The 10,307-nt window shown below is 44.0% G+C and overlaps 1 protein-coding gene across 1 annotated transcript; it reads right to left on the bottom strand.

Moving 5' to 3' along the window:
* Positions 1 to 5,712: 5,712 nt before the first annotated feature.
* LOC114691399 (polyadenylate-binding protein 1-like) lies at positions 5,713 to 8,773 on the bottom strand. The gene is made up of 2 exons (XM_037200443.1): positions 6,750 to 8,773; positions 5,713 to 5,915 (listed from the first exon to the last, which is right to left on the bottom strand). Exon 1 carries the CDS (start codon positions 8,684 to 8,686, stop codon positions 6,752 to 6,754), a length of 1,935 nt encoding a protein of 644 aa, XP_037056338.1. The 5' UTR covers positions 8,687 to 8,773; the 3' UTR covers positions 5,713 to 5,915; positions 6,750 to 6,751.
* Between the last annotated feature and the right edge of the window lie 1,534 nt (positions 8,774 to 10,307).

Raw genomic sequence — 10,307 nt, 5'->3', positions numbered from 1 at the left:
GTGGAGAGTTTGTATTTGAGATATTTCCTGGGTTTTGTCTGTTTGGTTTTTCTTTCTATTCTTTGAAAGTTTCATACAAGCATATGATGAATATAGTCTGTTTTACTCACATTACCTTGTCTAATCTCCCAACCTTTTACTAAAATTCTTTTTCTCCCCAACAAGCTCCCTCCCTGCTTTTATGTGCAGTTCGCACATATGCAACTCTGAGTTTAGGGCCGCCTGCATGAGCATGGGTGGAAGGCCATTTACCAGAGCATGGGCAGTTTGCTGGTGGGGATATAATTGCAGAAAGTAAGACACCTTCTCCTGCCCATCAACTTCCAATATTCCTTCCAGGAGGAGTATCCCCTCAAGAGCCCTTCCCTCATCCATGAAGAAACTTTGATGAACAGGCCTAATCCTGTGCAGGTCTTCTGCAGGTTACCATGGCAGCAATGAGGTCATGGATGTGTGGCCAATGCTGCTCTGTAGATGACCAGTCCTTTCTGTTATAGGAAAACATGGAATCTACCTCTACATAGAGACACAGGGTTCTCTGGTCCCCTCCCTTGGTTATTCTAGTTGTAAAGGTCAATCCCCTCAACAAGGGACCACCTCTCAGGAAGCCAGGTCCACCTTATGTCATGCTAAAGAGAGAGGAGGAAGACTTGCCCTTTGCCATAATGGACTTTTCCTTCCCAGAATCCCCAGCACAGTGGTTTACAGTCAACACCTGGCAGTTTGTAAGTCTGCCCACTTTTCTGAACTACTCACAAAGGTAACTTGTGGTTGATATATTGTGCACCCCAACAAACTTATTGGGGGTCAGAGAACAGAACAGCCACTAGATATAGAGGCCAGAAAATGGTGACACACACGCCTTTAATCCTAGCATTCCAAAGGCAGAGATCCATTCGGATCTCTCTGAGTTCTAAGCCACACTGGAAACAGCTAGGCATGGTGACTCACACCTTTAATCCCAGGAAGTGATGGCAGAAAGCAGAAAGGTATATACGGTGCGAGGACTAGGAACTAGAGTCTGGTTAAGCTTTTAGGCTTTTGAGCAGTAGTTCAGCTGAGATTTATTCTGGATGAGGACTCAGAGGCTTCCAGTCTGAGGAAATAGGATCAGCTGAGGAATTGGAGACGTGAGGTGGCTGTGGCTTGTTCTGCTTCTCTGATCTTCCAGCTTTAACCCCAATACCTGACTTCAGGTTTATTCTTTTTGTTTGTTTGTTTTTTGTTTTGGTTTTGTTTTGTTTTGTTTTTCGAGACAGGGTTTCTCTGTCTAGTTTTGGTGCCTTTCCTGGAACTCACTTGGTAGTCCAGGCTGGCCTCAAACTCACAGAGATCCGCCTGGCTCTGCCTCCAGAGTGCTGTGATTAAAGGTGTGTGCCGCCTCTTAATAATAAGACCTTTTAAGGTGCATGCTACATCTTTTCCTTCCTTCTATTGATTTTCTAAGCACCATTTCCCTAAAACGTCAGGCCCCTTCACCCTTTGTCTCCAGCCCCTCCCTCTACCCTGTGCTCCTTCCTCCAGCCTGAGGTTGACCTCTGTGCCAGCTTAGCTCAGATGGTGTGGCTTCCTCTCTTCCTATTCTCTTTCTTCTTCCTCTGGGCAGCTGCTGAGATTTTCCTTCTAAACTCTAATAGCTTCTTTTTGAGTCCATTCATAAACTCTTTCTTTAAAAAGACCAAGAACTCAGCAGGGCAGTGGTGGTGGTGGTGGCAGCACACATCTGTAATCCCAGCACTTGGGAGGCAGAGTTAGGAGGATCTCTGTGAGTTCAAGGCCAGCCTGGTCTACAGAGTGAGATCCAGGATGGGCACCAAAGCTACACAGAGAAACCCTGTCTTGAAAAACAAAACAAAACAAGAAGTCCAGTATGTGACTCCCAACTTCTCCAGTAACATGGAGGGGGCAGTACGGGGTGGTGTACTCCCCAAAATTTCCGGTCTCGTTCTCAAACTCTCCTCTTACAAGTTCTCCACCCCTTTTCTACGATGTTCCCTGAGCTTTGGAGGTGGCGGTAGGTGATGTAGATGCCCCACTTAGATCTGAGTCTTCTCAGTCCCTTATGCTCCACACTTGGACTAGTTGTTTCCACACTAATTGTGACCTACTGTAAGTAGAGACCTCTCTGGTAAAGGCTGAGAGCTATACTACATATTTAAGGAGCTTCTTCTTCATGAACTAAACTAAATTTGTCTTTCTCATTTCCTGGACCTACTTTTACGGTTTTTAAAGGGCCGGTGAAAAAGCATCCAACTATCTCTGATAAGAGTCAGGTCCACACTGGTTTCTTACTATTATCTTGATAATAATAAACACATTAAAACAATTTCTTTAAACACAGACTTAATCAATTCAGATGTCCCCACTCACCCACCACAGATGGATCAATCCAAGACATAATATTGTCAACCACCTCTATGACTGTAGAAATTGTAGTGTTGTGTTTGTATGGCACACTGCGGTTTGTGAAGCATTTCTCTCATACACTATTGTATTACAAAACTCACTTAGTAGCACCCACAGGCCGGGACAAGGACTTTGTGATACTGTTCTGAGGCCAGTTTTCTCAAGGAGGAGGAAGAAGAGGTAGGGAAGATACACATGTCCCATAGTTCTCGGGCTCTTGCATCCCATGAAAGATTATCAACTGCTTTGCGGGGGGAAAAAAAATGTTTCCCATTGGGTTTCAAAGACTACATGCACGGATATAAACTGGTGATTTATTATAATCAGCTAAAACGTTTGGTCTTTGATGTAGCCAAATACCGGGGATAGGTTTTTCTTCAGGCCTGCTGAACACTCTGCACTTTGAACTGAGCCCTTCCCTCAGTGATTTTTGGCTCACTAAAATGACCTTAGCATTTTTCCCCAAATATGATGACTGTGTATAGTACTTCATACCTTTCCTTTAATCAGGCAATAAGGTCCCAGGGGTCCTGTGAATGCATTGTGATGGTCCCTGTCACTCTCTTGTGCTTGTATTATATATGTATTATTTGAAAATGTATTAAAAATGGAAAGCAACTCTAGTCAGCCACTAAGTACACAGGACTCTGGATGAGATCCCGTGGGGGTTGGTGCTGCTCTCTCTGTGCTCAGGAAGATTTGTGGAGGAGGGAACGGAATGTGACTTTAAGAAGGTAGATAGTTAAGGCAGGATCAACAGAACCAAGGATGTGAGCACAACTGGAACTATACCAGGCAAGCCGAGGGATCATCGATGAGTGCAGGGTAGGGGGAATAGGGAGAGATGGTAGGAATAAGATGCCCTTTCCTCCATGTGCAGGTAATAGGGAGAGGCTCTGACTAGGAAACCTTCGTATAATAGCAAACTCATAAAAGGCTTTTTATTAACTTCACATACAAGGAGTACCAAGCAACTTTGGTGCTAAGATATTTTATCTTTTTTAAAAAAGTGTTTGTTGGCCTAAGTTCTTTCATCACAAATGAGCAAAGGTATTTAAGAATTTATCTTTATTATTCAGTGTGTATATTTGTTGGGGACACATGTCTGCCATCATGAGCACGGAGAGCTCAGAGGACAACTTGTGGCAGTTGCTTCTCTCCTTCTGCATAGTTCCAAAGCATTTAACTTAGGTCCCCCAGCTTGGTCGCAAGAGTTCTTATCTGCTGAGCCATCTCATTGGTCCAGAATTTATTAGATGTTCTTTATAAACTTGGCAATCCTATAAGACTGCCACCCTAGAAACTGCATCTACACCTATATAGAGAGCAAGTTTGCAAGATTTGAGAAGCACAGAAGCTAGCATTGAGCAGTCTTTAAATTTTACGTGTGTGTGTGTGTGTGTGTGTGATATGTATTTGCAAGGTTCGATGACAACTCTTCTGAGCTGGATGCTTCCTTCTACTTTTCCATGGGTTCAGGGGAATCTGGGCCACCAGGCATACAAGGCAGGGATTTTACACATCCAGCTGATCTTACAGTACACATCTGCACCTGAATTAGAGCAGGACAGTGAAAGAGACACAGCAAAGCAAGGGGACTCGAGCGGCTCCACCCACAGCTTTGCAGTGGCTGTGATTTCTACTCCATTTGAGTGTGAACACTGGAGCAAAGCAAACATGGATGACTGTTATTTTTACTTGAAAAGTAAAAAATTTAGTTCATGGATGAAATATTTTGACAAATTTGAGTTGAGCATTGGTTTCCAACCAAAAGAAACAAATTAAAAAAAAAAAATTTAAGGTCAAAACCCTAAAGTTACAAAGAAAGCAATTAATTGCAGCAACCACAAAACATATTCAAGAGGGCATTATAGGGTGATGAAGAACTCCAGAGGATGAGAAAGACTCCAGTCTTACATGGACTGAAACAATCGGCTAACTCTCAAGAACTTTATTCTCAGCAAGAGCTAGACTTTCCTTAATAAGCAGGAAAGTAATACCCAACAGCTTTATGTTTTCTCTAACTTTTGGAGAAAATAAAAATTTCAGAATTTTAGAAAATGAAAAAAAAAAAACTAGATATAGATGTATATATACACTTGGTGAATTGACTTCCTCCACAAAGGCATTCTAAGTCTACAAGAACCAGATCTGGTGAAAACATGTGAAGACCTGGGCAGTACTTTAACTTCTGGAACTTAGTGCGCAAGAGAGGGTATTATGAATCTCTACCAAATCTACCATTACTTTGAAAGCCTTGGCTGTGTCTCTCATAGCCAAGACACTTTTGAAATGAAAATGAAGGAAACCCTTTGGACTATGCATGGATGGAGATGAGCAGGCAGAGATGCATCTGTGAATGTGCAGCAGAGATGAAGTGGACAAGCTCTCAGGTGGGCCGAAGGTGATACTCAAAAGCAAGAAAGGTAATCGTGTGAGTCTTTCCTGTGGCAAAGTGGCAGGGTTTCTGCTGCCTCTCCATTTATCATGCAGGTGACTTTCGTGCACTGCACATTTCTGTTTGCATGAAGTTCTCCATAGTTTGCCTCGTGCCTGAAATATTCTTCTAAAACTGTGGTTAACTGGATCTCTGCTGGGAGTACTTTCTGATAGGACAGGGCTGCTCCATCAGTCTGACCACACTGAAATGTTCCGGAGCATGGACATGGTGTTCATGTTTGCCATGTGTCATCCTGGGAGGGAAGGTTTCTTTGCAAATTTTTGTGCCAGCTAAAAGCACCCAGGCTCATGTCTCCCTAGGGTCATGCCCATATTCCTACCAAGGGGATGGCTTGGAGGTGCAGCAAAGTTTCTTATATAATACTCAGTGACACTTGCTACCACTGGGAACTTTGTTCCTGCAAATATGAGATCTGATGTCATTTCTAAGTCCTAATAAATTCAAACATCTTTTCACTTTTCTTTCTGTGAACTCAGTGTTTAATGCCCGTGTATTTCACTGCTTTTCCATGTCCTCTAACAACACTGAGAGTCTCAATACTGTGTAAGTCATTAGGTGTAAATTTGATGGTAATTATGTTTACCGACAGCTATTAACACCCCCAAATGAGAACAATGTATTTTAATTGTATATTACCAAAAAGCTGGTCATTTTGAAATCACTTGCATAGATGCTTGCTATTAGGTTTTGTATAAATCTTTGTATTTACAGTGATTTATGCTGCAATCTACCGTTAAGAAAGAATACTGAGAAATAATGTAGTTTTTCAGTGACACAGAATTACTGTTTTAGGACACAAAAATAATTCAACCACAAAAAATAACTTAAATTTAAAAATACATTAGTATTTGTGAAAAACAGCTTTATTGTGTAGATCAGTATTCACGAACACCAAACCCCTTGTTGAATTCCTTTTCTTCTTAAATCCCCCCTCTTTTTGTGGAGGAAGCCACTCATCAGCACTTCCTTCTCCAGAATGCACTAGCTCACATCTGCTTCAAAGGGCAAGACTCTCATCCTGAAATCTCCTGTTTGGGTTCTCTGGGGCCTGAAAAAAAATCACATTAACCCTAATCCCTCCAAACCATCTCTTCTATCTCCATGTCTCCGGTCTCCCTCCTTCCCTCTTCCTGCCTCTGTGTTTTTGTATAGTATAGTTTTTAATGACCTCATACTTTTGTCTTTACCTTCTCATCTATCCCGCCAAAACATAGCTCCAAGAAACCAGGATGACAAACATAACTTTTATGGCTGTAACAATTCACTTTCTGTAGTTTTTGCTGCAGACACAAGTTTCTAAGTTTGAAGGTGGTTTTTTGGTACCACTAATTGATGGGGTTGAGAATTACAGACTGCATGTGTTCTGTTTATGGCAACAAGTGTGTGGAAATAGTCCGTCACAAGCAATAGCCCGCCTGGCGTCTCAGAGGTCTTACTAGGTAGGCAACAGTGACACCTTTCTTTTCCCCTCTTACTCTTTAAAGGGAGTTGTAGTAAAGCAAGAATGTTATGATCCAATCGTGTTCCCTTGCTCAGTTATCAATTCTATTACTTAGAACTGACATCTGGAGCTATTTGAATTACAACTCAAGAGGTGCTTTACATTTTTTCACTTTGCTGAAAAAAGAAATCAATTCCCCAAAGTCCATAAAATGTTCGTTTGTTTTTAAATTTCACTGTTTCTGTCGTCTGCTGTCTTAAGCCAAGTGCTCTTGGGGCCTGCATTGCTCACCAGACCCGGCACGGACTTGGCACGGCACAGAAGATTCTCATTCCCTTTTCATTTAGTTTCGATTTTGCTTCTCTTTTCCCCCCATAGTTTTTCCGATGTCCAGATAATGTTCTTTGGTGAAGCAGGAGTTTCACGCTTTCATTTGCTCACCTTTAAGCAGTTGGGACACCAGTGACACTGCCGGCCGCTTGCTGGGGAGTCTCTTTCATTTGGTGGGCTTGAAGCACAGTTAGAGCTTCATCAACTTTGGCGTGGAGACACTCCGGCGAGTCAAGCATGCGGCGTAGTTCTAAATTATCAATCTCCAACAGCATGCCAGTGATTTTACCAGCTAGAGCAGGGTGCATGGCTTGTATGAGAGAAAACAGCCATTCCCCCAGCATTTGCTTTTGCGCTTGAGGAGAAGCAGCCGCCAGCATGGAGGCAGTCAAAGATGCTTTGTTACCTTGGACAGGAACAGTGGACCGCTGCATGGTGACTTGTGGCTGTGTGTTAAGATGCTGAGGGGGATTGCGGACTCCAGAGGTATATTTATACTGGGGAACTGTGCGGGCAGCAGGAGCAGCTGCCGCAGAAGCAGTGGTGGGATGTGAGCCCGTCATCTGTGTGGAAGTGTTGGCTGCACGATGTGTTGGCATACTCCGTAGAGCCTGTGAGGAAGCTGGTCCCGAACTACCAAATGATGGAACAGTAGATGGGTGGATGGCACTAGACATATTTTGGAACGAATGAGCTCTGGCACCCTGAGCACTCCCACGGGGACTCGGTCCCTGCTGAGTAGTTTGGTGAGGAGCAGAGCATGCTCCACGGTTCTGAGTCTGTGGTGTTGCTGTCATGAAGTAACCTGAAGGAGCCTGTGCTGGCTGGAAAGGGTTGATGACCGGGTTGGCGCTTGCCATTCTCTGCATATATTGGTTACTGAGGTGAGCCTGCCGCTCCTCTTTGCGTTGAGCTAGAGCTACATAGAGTGGTTTGGTGGCCACAATCCTACCATTCATTTCGGTAACTGCTTTAGTGGCTTCTTCCGGAGAGGAGAAACATACAAAACCAAACCCTTTGCTGCGACCCCCCTCCATGGTAACCTTGGCGCTAGTGATAGTACCAAACGGAGAAAACTCCTTCCGGAGACGCTCGTCATCAATGCCATCATCAAGGTTTTTCACATAAAGATTAACACCTTGGCATCTGATGCTTCGGTCTTGGGGTGGTACCTGCTCAACTTTGCGCTTATCTTGCTTCATCTGTCCGAACTTGTGCTTCAGTTCAGTCTGTCGTTCCACTTTTTTCTGAGCTCGGCCAACATAAATCTGTTTTCCATTGAGGTCTTTCCCGTTCATCTCATCCACGGCCTTCCGTGCATCTTCATGCCTTTCAAAGCTTACAAATCCAAACCCTTTGGATTTTCCACTGTCATCAGTCATGACTTTAACACTCAAGGCAGGCCCAAACTTGCCAAAGAGACCCTGGAGTCTCTCATCATCCATGTCTTCTCCCAAATTCTTGATGTAAACATTGGTAAACTCTCTAGCCCTGACTCCAAGTTCAGCCTGCCTGTCCCGGCGAGACTTAAATCGCCCCACAAACACTTTGCGATCATTTAGGAACATCCCGTTCATTTTCTCAATTGCTCGTTCAGCTTCTTCCTGGGTCTCGAAGTGCACAAACCCATAACCCTTGGAGCCGTTCTCATCACAGACCACCTTACACGAGAGGATGTTCCCGAAGGCAGAAAACGTATCATACAGCGCTTTGCTGTCAATGGACCTGTCCAGATTTTTGACGAAGATGTTGCCTACTCCACTTTTGCGCAGCGACGGGTCCCGTTGAGACCACATGATGCGGACCGGCTTGCCCTTTATCACATCGAAATTCATGGTGTCCAAGGCCCGCTCGGCGTCCTCCAGCTGCTGGAAGTTGACAGAGGCATAGCCCAGCGAGCGGCGGGTCGTCCTGTCCCTGTACACCCGGATGGAGAGGATGGGCCCGGCGGGGCTGAACTTCTCATAGAGCATGGCCTCGGTCACATCGGGGTGCAGGTCCCCCACATAGAGCGAAGCCAAGGAGTAGCTGGGGTCGCTGGGGTTCATGTCTGCACAAGGCGGCTGGGCAAGGAGAGGGACCAGTGCAGGAAGAGAAGGTCACCGGAATGGACAGCCCCTCAACGGCCTAGAACTCCGCGGTCGCTTCCGGTGGGGAGCGAGGCGGTGGTGCCTTATAAGAACCCAGAGAACCCAGGTCCGGGTGCAAGCCTGCCTCCACATCCGGGTTCCGGACACTGGTGCCCAGTTGGTTCTTGCTGGTCTCCCATTATGGAATCCAAGTATTGGGTGTGCGGATTTGAGGATTTCTTTTCTTTTTTTAAATGGTGGGAGGGGGTGATAATAAATGTTTGTTCTGAGTTTAAATTGTACACTTTATGTGTCCTGCACTGACTTCAGGGGATGCTAAAGATGCTTTCAAGGGAGCTACTCAACTCCTGAGATGAAGAAAAAAATTCAAGATCACAATGCTTCCGTGAATAATAAATACATTTTAGTCTGTTCCAGCTCAGTCTAGAAAGTTGATAACAGATGATACAAACAGACAGGCATGCAAACACACACACAGGAGGTGGGGCCGAAGAAAAATCCCCTTGGAGGTAGTTTCCCATTCATATTGCAAAAGAAAAGTTTCAATACAAATGTTCTTGAGAGCTTAGAAATTAATCAGAGGGGAGGTGGGGGAAGAACTGGGAAGAGAGGAGGAAAGGGAAACTGATACAAATAACAATAATAATAATAATAATAAATCATTTTTAAAAGAAATTAATCAAACCGAAAGTCCCCATCCAGGTCATTGCAGTATGCTATAGCAAATTATCACAGAGTAAAAACCAACACTTGGGAGTCCCATATCAAGGTGTTAGTAGAGTGTGTTCAGTGTGTGTTTGTGGGGTGGGTGTGGCTGTGTGTGGGGATGGGGGTGGGGAGTGTGGGGGGTGTGGGGGAGTTCTCTTGAATGTAGATGACACCCCCACTATAAACTCAAATGTTAGGAAGGAGGCTTTCTGGAGGCTGTTGAGGAAGACAATATTCGTCCAAAGGCTATAACCTCATTGATTAGATTTCAGTATATAAATTTTGAGGGGAAAAAACATTTAGAACAGTGATATCATTCAGTTTGGCTGCTTTGATGTGGTTTTTTAAGAATATGACAAGAAGTGGTCTCCTGTTTAAGTGTTTCACATTAGGGCCATCAAACTATGAATATAATATACCATAGGCTCAAACTTCATACTTCAGTCTAATTAAAAAAAACTCATAATTTAGAGAGCTATGAATCGACTCTCTGTTGGCATATACTTTATTCCAGATGCAACTAATTAGTAATAGGAAGATAGTGAGTGGCTTGGGGATGTTTATGTTATGTGGTAGGGAGGTATAGCTAATAAGCTACCAAGGGCATAGCTCCGGGAGAAGGGAGGATGTGTGAAGAGCATCCCTCCTCATGCTAAGTACCTCCCTGGCCCCTTAGTGGGATCATTTATTATTATCATCAGTGCATTTGTGTGTTAGTAGACAATGTTTACACTTCCCAAAATACTTTATATGCACAATGGCATGAAATGTATTCAATGCCACCAGTAACACCACGTTTCTTTACAAGAAACTGAATTTCTGAGAAGCCAAGGTACTCAAAGAAGTACCACTTTTGTTTGACAAATATAAA

The sequence above is a fragment of the Peromyscus leucopus genome, chromosome 8a (assembly GCF_004664715.2).
Source record: "Peromyscus leucopus breed LL Stock chromosome 8a, UCI_PerLeu_2.1, whole genome shotgun sequence".
Taxonomy (NCBI): Eukaryota; Metazoa; Chordata; class Mammalia; order Rodentia; family Cricetidae; genus Peromyscus; species Peromyscus leucopus.
This window is presented reverse-complemented; position numbering and strand designations above follow the sequence as displayed.